The sequence below is a fragment of the Lacerta agilis genome, chromosome 5, assembly GCF_009819535.1.
Source record: "Lacerta agilis isolate rLacAgi1 chromosome 5, rLacAgi1.pri, whole genome shotgun sequence".
NCBI classification, from domain to species: Eukaryota; Metazoa; Chordata; class Lepidosauria; order Squamata; family Lacertidae; genus Lacerta; species Lacerta agilis.
In genome coordinates, this window is record NC_046316.1 from 24,178,724 (window position 1) to 24,195,059 (window position 16,336).

A 16,336-nucleotide genomic window follows, 5' to 3' on the forward strand; every position below is an offset into this window, starting at 1 on the left:
GGTAAACATTTCTAGTCATTGCTCCACTCACTTTAGCCTCCGGACTTGCCCTCTAGTTGCATGTGGCTGCTGGGAGGCACCCCAGAAGGAAGCCCTTGGATTGAAAAAGTTCCCCAACCCCAAAATGCAACATGGGCATCTGGTTTATATTTAATTTCCCAAATACCACTGTGTACCAGAAGAAAAACCCTTTAACTGGATGAAAAAATCATTCAGAGGACTACTTTCTCTTCCCACCCCCCAGGTGACTTCTGCAATCATCTCATAGGAAAAATCCATGCTGAGGGTGCTTCTAGAGTGCTGCTATTTTGGGGTGGGATTCAGTCACATATCAGCAACTTCAGGCTGTGTAATTATTGTTGATTGAGTGGTCTTGCATAACTAGCGCATTTCCCCAAAAGGATTTTTTGCAATTAAGAAAGTGACTGGAAAGTGTGGGATCACACTTGCTTCGAGGCATCATTGAACCTGCCCAGAAACAAATTGAAATGAATGCTCAGCTAAACAGCCAGTGTTGTGTCACTTATCCAAAAACTCCATACTCTGTTTTCTCTTCAGATCGTATTTTTTTTGGCCTTTTACAAAAACTCCTCATGCATGTGGACCAAGCTATAAGTTCTCAAAATCACTTCAAATCTGATGAAGTGTGTTCTAGTCCACAATCATTAATGCCATAGAAAACCTTCATTTAAAAAATATTCTTGCTACACCAGACTAATAATAATAATAATAATAATAATAATAATAATAATAATAATAATAATACCCAGCCACTCTGGGCGGCTTCCAACAGATATAAAAGCATAATAAAACATGAAAAACTTCCCTACACAAAGCTGCCTTCAGATGTCTTCTAAAAGTTGTATTTATTTATCTCCTTGACATCTGATGGCAGGGCATTCCACAGGATAGGTGCCACTATTGAGAAGGTCCTCTCCCTGGTTCCCTGTAACTTCACGTATCACGGCTACCTGTTTGGAATTTTCTTTAATCTCCGCAATTTTTTGTACGAGTTCAAGGAAAGGGAAAAGCCCAAAGAACATCTGTGTTATTTCTAATAAATTTACCCTATTAATATAGTAATTTGTTCTCAGGTGGACTGTTTTGTCTGCTTCAAACCCAGATACTTCAAACCATGAATCAATACTTTTGGATTTGCAACAAGGTCATCTGTTTATTCCAGAACAATCTCAAATCTGCAGTTCAGTCAGCAAAGAGCGGAAGGGAGCTAATAAAGCTGAGAGAAATGTAAGCTGCTTGATAGTAGCAATTTGACTGCCATTGTATCTAACAACCCAACCTACGTAGAATTTAACTAGAATTCATCAGTCTGCAGCTGTATTAGTAAGTGCATCATGTCTATGGATAATCAAAAGATGCTGCTTAATTAGTAGAGTGGGTCAGATCTCAGGCAATAAAATATGTAGCAGTTTAAATAAAATGCAGCCCTTTTTCAAAGAATACACTTCAGTCAATGCACCTTAGGAAAAACTGAACAACTAAACATGTCAGTATGTTAAAAAAAACTTAATGTGCAGAGCCCAAATGTATGCTTCAAGCTGCATACTGAAGAGAAAAAGAGAAAATTGTGATCACTTCTAAGCTTGTCAAGGAAATGCAGGGCAGCTTCAAGCAGGTAAGTTATATGGACTGATATATATACATGATCTGAAGTGTTGAAGCTTTCACCAAGAGATTTGCAAGAATAATTTCCCCCACATATCTGGAAGCAACCAAAAATTTCACAAAACTGAAGTTTTGGATGCAAAAATAAGGTTCTAAGGCTCCAAACCCATGGTTCACTATGAAATTTGAATTTGGGGGAAAATAAGAGCAAAAGGGGGAGACAGGCAAAGACAGTATCAGGGCCTACCCCAGTTGGACTTTCCCCTTTCCTGTCACAGCACCAACTATAAATTTTATTTCATATATTTGTTTTAGTATTTTAAAATTGCAAACTACCCTGGGTGCCTTGGCACAAAGGCAGTACATGTACCCAGTATGCTAACTGATTACCTTAAATTGTGAAGTCACAAATTCCAAGCTAGTGAATTTGAACTCAAATGTTTGTGTATTTTACATGTTTTTACATGAGTAGAGTTCTACTGATTTCCTAGAATAAATAAATAAATAAATAAATAAATAAATGGGCCATAACGAAGGTCCCTCATGCCTGTTTTCCTCTCTGCTAAACTCAAACTTGAGCATGATGTGTTACTATTATCTATTTTATATTGAATGAGAAAAAGAAGGAAGCTGAAGTATTTGCAAGATGAGGCATCAGTTTATTTCAAAATGTTGTTGGTGTAAGTTTTAAGAGCTAATAACAAGGAAGCAGTACCTCTTTATAATCCCTAGGATACATAAAACTGCCTGGTACCTCAAAGCAAACATCCAGAGACCCAAGCATGTGAACAGTTGCCAATGCTTGTATCTCACCATCTAACTGACCTTCCTCTTTTCTTTTTGTACACAAGAGATAGAGTAGAAAATCGAACCACCCCTTCAGAGTTAGGAATGATGCAAGACAGCAGATGGAAATGCACCTTTAACTACTAACATGGGATGCTAACATGCTGTAAAGTCGAACCTAGGCACTTGTCTAAAATAATCTACCAAAGCTCTTCTCTGTGTGCACCTCCCATTTGGGATAAGGTGGACATCAACGTGGTTGAGGGTTTTCTTTTTACTGTAGTGCCCAGCTATGGAATGTCCTATTGGTGGCTTGCTTGTCATCAATATTAGCTGCCAGGCCCAAAATATGTTTATTTATCCAGGGAAGGTAATATTTTTAGTCTGTTTTCAGGTTTTATCTATTGTTTTGATCTTGGAGCAGTGTTTTACTGAATTCTTTGTTTTTAATGCTTTGTACATCACAGTATAAACATACATTTAAATAAATAAGTAAGATGAAGTGCTGTCCTGGAAGACTCCCTGGAAAAGACCCTGATGTTGGGAAAGATGGAGGGCACAAGGAGAAGGGCACGACAGAGGATGAGATGGTTGGACAGTGTTCTCGAAGTGACTAGCATGAGTTTGGCCAAACTGCAGGAGGCAGTGGAGGATAGGAGTGCCTGGCGTGCTCTGGTCCATGGGGTCACGAAGAGTCGGACACGACTAAACAACTGAACAACAACAACAACATCACAGTATAAACATACATTTAAATAAATCAGTAAGATGAAGTGCTGTCCTGGCTACTGTTTGCCCTCCACTAATCTAGGAATCATTTCAGTGAACTGCTTACAGCTTAACGTACATGCTCACCACAAATGTTGAATCAGTTCAAGACAGGTTATAATTCAAGTGCTGAGCATGGACAAGCTACAGGGAAATAATTTAGGATATAATTAAGAAGATAATTAATATTATGTAAGAAATAATGGATAAATAATATGGCTTCAATCCCCATTTACTGTACCTGGGCATAAGTCTCAATGAATTCAAGGGGGACTTGCTTTATAAACGAAGTAAACATGCAGTGCAGTTCTTTACAGGTCTACTCACATAAGTAACTGACATGGAAATAATGCAGTCTAAATTTATTCAGCCCCCAACTAAAAAAAATATGAAGCCAAAGGTCATTTTTTCATTGGAACCACAGCAGAGTGGTGATTGCAAGTAACCCGAATAACATTATGTGTAGTTAAGGCAGGATTGTGGACTGTTTTACAACATTTAAGCATAAAACTTTTCATACCAATTAGAATATAGCTTGTAGTTACAGTAGTCATTATTTCATACAGTAATTTTGTCTTTTAAGGAATGCTGGTCACTGAAGACACCTAGAGGATAGGATTACAAATTACACAAGTTCAAATATATCAATGATAAAGTAAGTACTAAATTGCTTAACTGGGAATTCCAGAACACTTACACTATCTTCTTCCTGACTCTCCCATGTGTACTTAGCAGAAAGATATGAGTACTGTTTCAAAATGGTTAGGGCAAATACCCATTATGTATTGGATGAACCTGTCTGAAAGATGTCATAGAGCTTATACCTTTTCTGGCCATTTGGAGAAAAGCAGCTCAGGATGTTTGTGTTTTTTATTGGGGTGGGGGGGCGGGAATGTTTAAGTAGGCCTTCCTTTTACCGTCCTCTACTTAAACCTGCAGCTGGTTTCGACTAAAAGGCAAATCAAACCATGGGGAAAACCACACATGCAGTTTATTCACATTATATCTGCCCCTGATGTTTTCTGTTCTTTGTGGCAAACAGTTCCAGAGTGTTTTTTATTTTATTTTAAAAGTAACTCTGTTAACCAAGTAAATAATGTTTTGTTGATTAGTTACCTACCTTTTACCAATGATTTGCACTTATTTGTCCACAAAAAATGCTTTTAAAAAATTCAAAGAAGTGTAACATATGACAATTTCCTGAGGGTATCTGTGAAAGGTTGTTGCAGCAAAACCAAAATCTTTTTGCATACTGTACCTTTATGTTAATATAATTGTCACAGGCAGTTTTCCCCACCCCACCCCATTTTGCTTCCACCTGACCTCACTGTTTACATTTATTACTCTATCTCCATGTTTTTCTGTGTGACATGAGAACTTGCTGGATCAGACCAGTGGTCCATATAGTCCAGGGGTAGGCAACCTAAGGCCCAGGGGCTGGATGCGGCCCAATCGCCTTCTCAATCTGGCCCACAGACGGTCCGTGAATCAGCATGTTTTTACTTGAGTAGAATGTGTCTTTATTTAAAATGCATCTCTGGGTTATTTGTGGGGCATAGGAATTCGTTCATTCCCCCCCCCCCCAAAAAAAACATATAGTCCGGCCCACTGCATGGTCTGAGGGACAGTGGACCAGCCCACGGCTGAAAAGGTTGTTGACCCCTGATATAGTCCACTAGTGGTTTAAACCCGTTAAAATAACGGGCGCTAGAACATTTCTGACACAAAACCCAAGGTCCTGAAGTGCAGGGAGCAGGGCAAACCATGCGCTCCCTACACGGCGTTAAGATTCCTGAGGGAGAAATGACGGCGTGTTTCCTTTTATTGTTCCTGTCCTAAACATACTTACTGCACGAAGCATGGCTTGCTGCCTCCTCCTCCTCCCCCCACTTTCCACGCGCGCGATGCTCTCCACATGCCTGTCACTCGCCCAGAAATAACACGCTGCCGCAGACACCCACGGCCGACGCCGAGCTCGAGCTCAGCAGAACCCCGCCTTAATCACGCCCCTCCGGTCTGGGCTGCCTGGCGGGCTAGGCCTGCGCTTGCTGCTGAGGGAACGGAGTTAAGGGCTGGGAGCAGCCATAATGGTAGGTTCCTGCGGAGCTCCCACCGCCGTTGTGGTGAGGTCTTCTGGCCGGGGGAAGGGGTGGCCGAGGGAGAGCGGCGATAGGAGGGGGCTTTTTTCCCTGGAGTGGTGTGGGGCTGGGGGACGGTAGAACAGGTTTCCTTCCGGATGTGTAGGGCTCCCAGCCCCTTTCAGAGTGTGGGGCGGTGGGTGGGGAAGCGAGGGGGGTGAGGCGGCGGAGGCGGCAGCATCATCTCCCGGGATGCTTCGCCCCCCCCCCCGGTTCTCCTCCTTCTGCCCAGCAGCGAGAGTGGCAGTGTGACCTCCCTTCTCGGCCTCCCTTCAACCTCTGGAGCGCCAGTGTTCCATTTCAACTGCCGCTTCAACTGCCGCCGCTGCTCCCAGCCCGATCTCTCTGCTCCAATCCCTGTTTCTGTGGGGCACATGCTCAGTAGCGCAAACCCAGAGACACAGGGACTGGATGCAGAGACACTTGCGTTTTATATATATAGATTATCCTGTTCTCACTGTGGCTAATCAGATGCCTATGAGAAGCCCTGGTATTCTGACCCACATTGCTCTGACGGTGGAGGTGTGCATCTCACATACACACACACACACACACACACACCTGTCAACTGGGATTTCATGCATTTGATAAGTGGAATCTAGCCTATAAAATTTTTAAACCATAATAAATGTGTTCATCTTTAAGGTTCTATGCTCTTTGTTGATTTAACTTATGATGCAACAATCAAAAACCAATCCCTTTCACGTTAATACACCACAAACAAAACAGCCTCAAAATAATAATAATAATAATAATAATAATGATAATAATAATAATAATAAGAGTTTGGATTTGATATCCCGCTTTTCAGTACCCGAAGGAGTCTCAAAGTGGCTAACATTCTCCTTTCCCTTCCTCCCCCACAACAAACACTCTGTGAGGTGAGTGGGGCTGAAAGACTTCAAAGAAATGTTACTAGCCCAAGGTCACCCAGCAGCTGCATGTGGAGGAGCGGAGACGCGAACCCGGTTCCCCAGATTACGAGTCCACCACTCTTAACCACTACACCACACTGGCTCTCAGAAAGAGGGTATAAATATGGCTGTGGTCACCATCAGTTGATCAGCTAAGCAACCACTGGCCCTATAGAGGTTGCTGAACTCCAACTGCCATCAGCCTCAGCCAGCATGGTAAATAGTCATAAGAATAATAATAATTTAGTATTTGTACCCCGCCCATCTGGCTGGGTCTCCCCAGCCACTCTGGGCGGCTTCCAACAAAGATTAAAAACACATTAAAATATCACACATTAAAAACTTCCCTAAACAGGGCTGCCTTCATATGTCTTCTAAATGTCAGGTAGTTGTTTATCTCTTTGACATCTGAAGGGAGGGCGTTCCACAGGGCGGGTGCCACTACCGAGAAGGCCCTCTGCCTGGTTCCCTGTCAGGGATGATGGGTGTTGCAGTCTAGTAAGATGTGACAGAAAACAAAATGATTGTTACCTCACTGAATTCTCAAACTTTAATGCAAAGCATCATTATCCCAAAAGTTGCAGAAAGTAACATTTGCACACCCAACTGTGCATGTTGCTAGATCTTTAAAAACTCATTGAAGCATCCCACGGCTCTTGCTTCACTAAAATCTCACCCAGGTATCCATATCTCATCCAAAGCACAGGAATTAAGTAAAGATATTTACAGTGGTATTGGTTTCACAGTTCACATATTGATGACCTCCTTCATGACCTGCTACTATAAATGATGCCCATAAGGCGCATTCAGAGCACACCCCTCGCTCTCCCAAGAGTTTACTCCCCACAGAGCTACAGTTCCCAGCACCTTTTAACAAACTACATTTCCCAGGCTTCCTGGGGGAAGGGAAGGCGCTTTACAAGTACAGCCCGCGCTCTCTCTCTCCTGCTCTCCAGTTTCTAGAGCGTTGCGGTTATTTTATTTATTTATTTATTGCATTAGCCACAGGAAGGGGCCAGACTCAACCCCGGACAGCTCGAGGGAGTGGCTGCCAGTCAGAGCGGCGACACCGAGCTCAACGGACGAGCTGCCTGGAATCGCCGAACTTCGCTGCGTGCCTAAACCTTCGGTCTGTGGAAACCGCTGGGGTGTTTTGAAGCGCTGCGGGGAAAGCGGAGGAGGGAGATCGCAGCACTGAGTCAGCGGCCCCAGCCCTTGGCGCTACCGCAGCTGACCGGCGGCGGTTCAACGCCTGCGAGTCGTCTTTGTGAGGGAAAACCGTTGCCGTTGGACGCCGGTTACCAAGGAGACGGCTGGTCTTCTCGCGGGGCGTCGCAACGTGAACTGGCGGCCGCGCGCGAGACCGGGCGTGGTGAAATGGCCTCGCCTCCGCCTCGCCTGCTGGCGTGGTGCGCGCTGACGTCACTGCGGGCGCGCGGGGCGGAAGCGCCTCGGCGTCGCGGTGTTTACAAGCAGGCTGGTTGCCGTCGGGGCCGCGCTAAGGGCGCTCGGGCCGGAGCGGCGAAGAGGCCGCCTCAGCGCCCATGTGCCCTCAGCCGCCCATGGAGGTGATGGAGGGCCCGCTCAACCTGGTGAGTGGCGCCGAGCGGAGTGTGGGCTCCGCGATGGCGAGCTGACGTGGCCGGCCGGATTCGCGCTTCCTTCTGGCGGGCCGGATGGGCAAAGGATAGATAACCGGGGTGGGGGGGGGGGGGAGAAGGCAGTGTGTCCGACCCTTTATGGATGTTACCGTGTGGTAAAAGTAATCACCAGCCCTGTAAGTTAGGCTGTTAATAATAATAACCACAATAATAATAGTAATAATAATAATTAATAATAATAATGTCAACATCTAATTATGATAATAATAATAATAATAATAACAACAACAAAATCCCCCACCCCCAATTGCGGGGGTGGAAAGGGTCGAAGGAGGCGGATTTCTGGTCCTCTAATGAGTTTCTGGACAAGCGAGAACACGCTGAGGACTTCCTGTTACGTGGTTCTGTCTATTAGCTGCTGAGTGCCTTCGCCTACTTCTGCCTTCCTAATCATAGGCTCATTGGATTGTTGGAAGGGACCATGAAGGTCATCTTGTCCACCGCCCCCCGCAGTGCAGGAATCGTTCACCTGACGTGGGACTCGAACCCACGGCCCTGAGATTAAGACAGCGGTACTCCACTGACCGGCGCAGCAGTAAAACTGCTAGCACATTTGCAAAGCTAAGCAGGGTCTAGTATGGCTTTGAATTGGAGGGGGGGCACACATCAAGATTCTTGCATTGCAGGGTGTCGGGCTGGATGACCCCGGGGTCCCTTCCAACTCTACAGTTTTGTGATTCTATGACTCAGCTATCCCAGGTCAATGTATGAAACTTATATTCTTTCAAACAAGGGATGGGGAACCTGTGGCCCTCCATATGTTGTTAGATTGTATCTCCTCTCAGCCCCAGCCAGCATGTCCAGTGGTAAGGGGTTAATGCAGACTCCCACAGCATCTGGAGTGCCTCAGGTTCCCGCAGGTTGATTTGTAGGAAATCCAGGTTTCATGTACCGGTACATGCCTTTTTGCAGTCAGTAGCTAATTTAGACATCATAGCTAAATAGATGTGTTCAGAAGTACTGAATATTAGATGCTGTGGGCAAATGGGCAAGGGCTTGTGGGAACCATCTGCTATGTTAAAGGCACCCTTGCAGTGCTAATCCAGTTGGACCAGATTTTAATAGAGGACTACTTTAAGAAGGATTTGCAATGGGCTAAAATCCCAACCCTTCCACCTCCTGAAGTTCCCTGTCATTGAGTTTAGCCGCCATAGACACTGCTGCAGTGCTACCACATCACAGTTGCTTTTTGGTTGCCATCTGCGAGGAGGCAGTGTTTTCAGAAGGCCAGGTTTGGTCCTGGTGCATCTTACTATACACCATCTGGATGAATATAGGTGTACACAAATACTTTAATGATGCTTTTGAGCATTTAAAATACTCCACATATACAGGTAACTCGCAACTAATGTGAATTTAACTTGTTTGCATTCAGCTTTATGTGCTTGACAAATAAAAATAAAAATAATGGAAAGGGGACTGGGGGGAAAAACTTTAGAATTCCCATCTGCCATTGAACCCATTGTGTTTAGACCATTCACAATTTTGCTTTAGGCGCTATCTCTGGAAAGTAACCCAAGCATAAGCTGAGTCACCTGTGTTACCTTTGCAACAGCCCTGTCAAAAGAGATCAGTTTGTTATCTGCTCGTTATAGAGGTGAAGAGATGGTCACCTTCGCCACTATTTATCAACCATCTTTTTGTGTGCTGGACACTGAATAGAAATAGAAAACACTGGAGAGAACAGTTTGCTTTAATCCATTGAATTGAACTCTACTTCATGTACCACACAGCAAAAAGTGTGGCAATTGTCTTTACAGAAGTGTATCCTAATACCTTTCCTACATCTCTACATGAAAAACAATTAGGTGTGAAGCAGCTCTTCTCCCTTTGTTACATGGTTGGTATTTGATCAGCATTGCTGAAAAGGCAAAGTACTGTGTTTAGAAAATCTGTACCACATGCAATTCAGAATTTGTATGATTCTTAGAGGTACCGTAAAGGTAAAGGACCCCTAACAATTAAGTCCAGTTGCAGATGACTCTGGCGCTCATCTCGCTTTACAGGCCGAGGGAGCCGGCGTTTGTCCACTTCCACATACAGTTTTTCCGGGTCATGTGGCCAGCATGACTAAGCTGCTTCTGGCAAAGCCAGAGCAGTACCTATTTATCTACTTGCACTGGCGTGCTTTCGAACTGCTAGGTTGGCAGGAGCTGGGACCGAGCAACAGGAGCTCACCCCGTCGCAGGGCCTTGAACCGCTGACCTTCCGATCAGCAAGTCCAAGCGGCACAGTGGTTTAAACCACAGCGCCACCTGCGTCCCGGGTGATTCTTACTGCACTGATATATTAGAGTGGCTATAAGCTGAAGTCCCCCATTCATTCATTGGCTTAAGCAGGCTGGTGTGTATTGTGGTTAAATAGACGAGTACAGTCTCCACACATTACAGTGTACATAGATATAAGTTTCTCCTACATTAGTATGAAAGTTGTGTGTAATGCAGCCCTCAGGATCAGTGCCTAGAGGAAATAAATAGAACCGACTGTTAGAAGTAATAGATTACATCTGGATGCCCACTAGTACTGAGTAGTTTTATTGGGCGTACAACAAAATGTTGCTGGCTTGGAAGGGTCATTAAACTGTCAGCAAATTTGACAGCATGGCCAGGAATGCAAAACACTTATACTTTATATGTGAGCCTGCTGTGATAGATGGGGCCAGTTGCCATCTAGTGCTGATTTAAGTATGCTTGCTTCAGAAGCTTCACAAAATACTTGGGCTTCCGTCCAACTATAACTTTGGCTGTAGACCAGCAAAACCATATGTAATCTGCAGAGCTCAGTATCTCTTTTTAGGTTTAAGAAGATGTGGACTAAAATAGGCGGTAGCTTGTCAAGGAAAAGTAGTAATAACATGGAGGGGCAATAGAATTGCTTCCCTCCATTCAGTTCCGTGGTAATCAGTACAAGTTGTGGCATTTCTCTTTCCTTTGCTTTAGCACCATATCTAAAAAGCTTGCGAGATTAAAGAAGTATAAATATTTAGCCACAATTTGTATGAATAATCAGAATGGTGAGGGTCACAAAAGAACTACAATTACAGGTAGGTAGCTGTGTTGGTCTGCCATAGTCAAAACAAAATAAAATTAAAAAATTCCTTCCAGTAGCACCTTAGAGACCAAGTAAGTTTGTTCTTGGTATGAGCTTTCATGTGCATGCACACTTCTTCAGATAACAGAAAAGAAAAGAACTACAAGACCACAAGTTACTTTTGAATCATGCAGAAAGAGGACATTTATCTAAGGGCAAAGTCAAGAGGCAGGTTAAAGTGCAACCCATTGTCCAAATCATGAAGAGTTTGCTATCTAAACAGAATCAGGATGTGATGACGCAATGAGGGCAGCAACACATGATTCACGGAAAGAGGCATGCAATAACAAAGTTCCTTCAAAACAGAAAACAAGTGTGGCAAAATCAAAGCGTATGTGCCTCAACTGAAGCTCAGGTGACTGAAGTGGCAAATGCAAAGTTTATTGTTTGCTTGGGCAGCTAGAGGGCCAGTGGGTTGGGCATAGTTTTAAGCCAGCCCAGCCTCTTTCAGTTGGTATTATTATTATTATTATTATTATTATTATTATTATTATTATTATTTGTATACTGTCCTTCATCCACAGATCTTAGGGTGGTTCACGGCATAGATTGGACCATCCCAAGACATGGGGTTTTACAGGCATGTAAACCCTCATATGTGCAGTCCAAATGTGGCACTATTTCGTACTTTTGACGTGGCAAAACTACTATTCACGTTCTTTATTTCTACAGCCATTTGTAGAGGTGTTGAATAGGAAATCCTTCTACATGAGTAAATGGGTCTGGATTACTTTGGAAACACCATGCTCTTGAGGAGGAACAGTGAGCCTAGGAACAAGGCAACAAGGACTAAGCCAAGGGGAACCTATGGCCTTCCAGAGGTTGTTTGGCTCCCAAATCCCATCAGCCCCAGCCAGCAAGGCCAATGGGCCACTCTGAGTAAAACTTAAGTTGCATCCCACCCAAAATAATTCTTCTGTTTAAATAATATTTAAGAGTAGGCCAAGAACAGTAAATGCATATCTCACATAAACTCAGTATATTCACAATAGGTGCAAACTAAAGGACATCCACGATGTCCTCCAGATCTATGTATTTTTTTGTCAGCAATACTGTACCATGCTGTTACTAAACAGCATCCATTATCTCATATTCATTTTATCCCTGTTGTAAATCTGCTAGCTTGTCTCTCATCATCAAACTTTTAGTCGTTGGCAGCATGATTTCAAAGGAAATCATCATCAATTTTTTTTTCTTGCGAAGTGTCAGTGAGTGTTCTTGCTACTCTCTTTTTTTAGTTCCACTCATACCTGTTGCAGAGCAGCTGTTTCAGTGTGCTTTGTCTGGTTGGTTGTGAAGGAGCGCCAGGTACTTTCTGTTGCTGGAATCTGCCAACATCAACTCCTGTGTTTGCTGCCAGAAATTCCCTAATACCATATGTGGCAAGGAGAGGGACAGAACAGCTGCACAAACTGGATTCAGGGCCTGCCTCTAAAAAATAAATAAAAATCAACCCACAAAAAACCCACCTAAGAATAATATCTCCTGTTGCTGGAACTGGTCTGTGACTGAAATAATAAATTCAATTCAATATTTCCTGTTTCTCTTCTGACAAAGTTACATGCTGATGTTTTCTGTTCCCATAGCAGCCTGTCTTTCTTGAGACTCAAATTGATTCCTCAAGCTGCCATGACATTCAAATGTGCATCTCACAAAGGGTCTTAGCATTCACTCGTCTTTCCTCAGAAAAAGAAAGGGTCAGGCTGTATTAACACTGAATTGTTTTGCAATTAAATTTTGCCTGTGACTGAATATACACATTTTTTGGTAATTTTCAAGCAGAAATGTATGTTTAAATTGGCTGTATTTTCCCCTTATAACTGCACTATTTGATTGTTACTGGAGAAATAGCTGTGTGCTATTGGTCAGAGCTGCATTCCTCAGAGTTGCTCAGTATGCAGCCCTTTCCACTAAACCTTAGTGCCTTTTTGTTACCTTCTAGGCGATTATTAATTCTTAGCTTAGAAATGTGAAAGAGGAAGAATCAGATGAAGGAAGAGGAAGCTGCAGCTAATAAATCACTTCAGGGCTCAAACTGCATGTGGCAGTCAGATGCAATACACCCCCCCCCATGTCTAAATGTGGCCAGACTCACCATTTTCATTTGTTCACTGTTTAGCATTTTTTAAAAAAATACATGAACTGTGGTCCAGTGTGTGTACATGAGCACTGTTGTTATGCATTCAGGTGTGAAAATACCAAAGGCTATCACAGAGGCAAATGACCTAAGCAACCAGCTTTATCATAATTCTATACTGAGGTGCCAAGCTATCTTACACAGAACCTGAGACAGCTGACGTTTCTGTTGCATTGCCTGCCTTTTGCGTATCTACATGTCTGTTTCATGCAAAAGTTTGAAGTAACTAGAGATGCTTAAATAATAGTAAAAAATTCCAATAATTAATAAGTTTATTTTTCTTTTGAAGGCTCATCAGCAGAGCAGGAAAGCTGACCGTTTGCTGACTGCAGGGAAGTACGAAGAAGCGATTTCTTGTCACAAAAAGGCAGCAGGTGCATATTTAACAAAAAGAGCATTGTATAGCTTGTGTGAAAATGCTGTCCTCCAAGTATGCCTGAGTAGCAATCATCTATTCATCGCCAAAGCAAGTGCAAATGTGTGTTAAGCCAGGCGTGATTTTCCTGGCTGGGGCAGAAGTTTGTTGTCTTGGGAGTTGGTGTAAGCCTTATACAGAAGAAAAGTTACTTGCCTACATGTGCACGGGGAACTAAAATACATGAAGATCAAGGTGGTTGTAGAAAATCAGTAGTCAAGGACATAATGCAATTATCTCTCTTGAATATCCCAAGTTAGAGCAGTGGAGCCTCTTACATGGTAGCTAAGTGAGTGCCAAAACTGGGCATTGACTGCCAAATTGCAGTTCATTGTTAGGTTTAAGAGGTCTGTTTGCAAGAAAGTGTTTCTCCAATCACTAGCTCCTTGACACAACCCCTTTAAGGTGGGTTGTTGTTTTTTTGTTTTTGTTGTTGTTGTCAATACTGTCTTCATCAATATTGCAGTAGATTTACAGTCATAGGCACACTTAGTGGGATCGTGGTGTACATATCTGGATAAAAAAATTGTCCCGTAGCACCTTGGAGACCAACTAAGTTTGTTCTTGGTATAAGCTTTCGTGTGCATGAAGCCATCATTGTATCTAAACTCAGTGTGACTTCTCTGTGACCTAAACATTTCTCATTTTGTGGTTTATTCAGCATATCTCTTGGATGCCATGAAGCTGACACAATCGGATCAGGTGAGATTACACTCCAAATTACAGTGAGCGAGTCTAGTAGTAAGTCATTATCTCTATAACCATAAAAATTGACTATGACAACCCACCCCATTCTGAAAAGGCAAGAAATGGTTGGGGAGAGATGTGTGATAAGAGGATGCAGATGTTGTTTCACTTCTGTATCCTTCACTGGCCAGGGTTCTAGAAAATAGTTGGCGTTAGAAGATGATTTCTTATTTCACTCATTATAATGCACATCAATCTTTTGTCTTCTGGGTTTCTGGGGGTTTCCTGTTGTTACTCTGTCTCTCACAGCTACAGTAAACCTGCCATTAAAATTATGGACTGGTCATTTCTTCGTCAGAGGGCAACAGGCAAATTTAACAGGGGATCAAATACTCCCCCCCCCTCAGTGTAATTAAGGGTGGCTCTAATGGTGAGAAACTCAGCCCTTGTTTTCGTCTTTTCCACAGGCCCAGCTATCATTGGAATTACAAAGGGAGAGCCACCTGAAACAGATTCTACTTATCCAAGAGCGATGGAAAAGAGCAAAAAGAGAAGAGAGGCTAAAGACACAGCAGGCTGTGGACAAGGATAGTGCTTCTTCGAAGCCATCAACTGAGGAATTTGATGACCAAAATGTGGCAGCTCCTGCTAGCCTGAAGTACAGCCCCTCCCCAGAGAAGGATGCACAGGCAATCCACGGTGTCTTGGATAGGGACCCCGACACACTACTGTTCCTGTTCCAGAAAAGAAAGGAGCCACTGGAAGTGTGCGTCGGAAGCAAAACCCCAAAGGATGACAAGACAAAAATTGAGGAGCAGGCCACCAAAATTGCCGTTCTAGAACGGCACGTGGACTTTCTCTTAGCTGAAAACGAGAGATTGAAGCGAGAGAACAAGCAGCTAAAAGCTGAGAGGGCCAGACTCCTGAAATCCCCCCTAGAAAAGGAGCTAGATGTCGATGCCGACTTTGTAGAGAAGTCAGAGCTGTGGGGTCTGCAGCAGCATTCGGAAACTGCTGCCGCGTCAGCCTCAACTTGGCAGAATTTACGACGAATGCTGGGAAGGCCAAGGACATTCCGATACCCAGCCTTCCGCCTCTGGACATTCCGTCCCCCGAGCTCCCTCTGTTGGAGCTCTCGGAGGATATACTGAAAGGACTGATGAACAGCTAAGTAGAGACCACAATGTATGTTCACCTGTAGCTCAGCAAATCCAAAAAGGGAAACCCACCAGTACAGTTGTGATTCACAGGTACAAAACACCAACTACAACCCTACTGAGGAGAATATCTTAGTGACTTTGTCACTGTGAAAAATATGCATGCTATTGGATCGGTTAAACAGGGCTGACTGTTTACCATTGTTGGTAAAAGCTAAGCTCTCTCTTCCTCCCCACCTTCAAGCCAAATGACTGAGGGGAGACTTTCAAGCAACTTGATCCTGCAGGGGTCTTGAGTATGCGATATGTAACATGTCTCTTTAATGCCATAAATAATGCAAAACCTAAGTGGTGTGGGCCAGAGCGTGACCATTTTGGCAGTGGAAAAAAAAGGTTTCTATCATGCATTTAATTAATTTAATTATGCAAACCAGGTCAATAGATTGGATGTTGCTTCTGTTCCTCCACAGTATGGATCTACGTGCCACACTTTGCACTCCTGACTTAAAAATGCTTTTCCAGCCAATCAGGAGAGATGCTAAATTTACTACTACTACTTTTTTATTTTATTTTAAGGAACCAAATTTTAGTTCTATTGAAATTTTGATTTGTTTACATAATCAGGGTGCTTAATAATGTGCGTGTTCTGTATATGAAATTAGTAGGATCGTTTTAAACAAATACAACGAAGAAGAGAATCCTTGATGCATGAATGGAAGTAACGGCAGTTGCCAGAACTTGACTGAAAATAAAAAGTTTGGGTCAGTTTTGAATCTTACTTGTTCATTTGAACACATAAAGCTGATGAATATTGAGTCAGACCACAGGTCCATCTAGCCCAGAATCACCTCTGACTTGTAAAATTCCAAGACCGTCCTTTAACAGCAATCTCTCAATCCCATGATTTGAGTTCCTTTTAATCAGAGAGGCCAGGCAGGGAACCTGTGGTGATGTATT

General features: G+C 43.3%; 1 protein-coding gene across 1 annotated transcript; it reads left to right on the plus strand.

Moving 5' to 3' along the window:
• The first annotated feature begins 7,646 nt into the window (after positions 1–7,646).
• On the plus strand, positions 7,647–16,060 carry NRBF2 (nuclear receptor binding factor 2). Its single transcript, XM_033148926.1, is given in 5 exon segments — positions 7,647–7,824; positions 13,410–13,494; positions 14,197–14,237; positions 14,690–15,260; positions 15,263–16,060. Coding segments are annotated over 5 exon segments (876 nt in total). The 5' UTR covers positions 7,647–7,776; the 3' UTR covers positions 15,394–16,060.
• Positions 16,061–16,336: the final 276 nt, after the last annotated feature.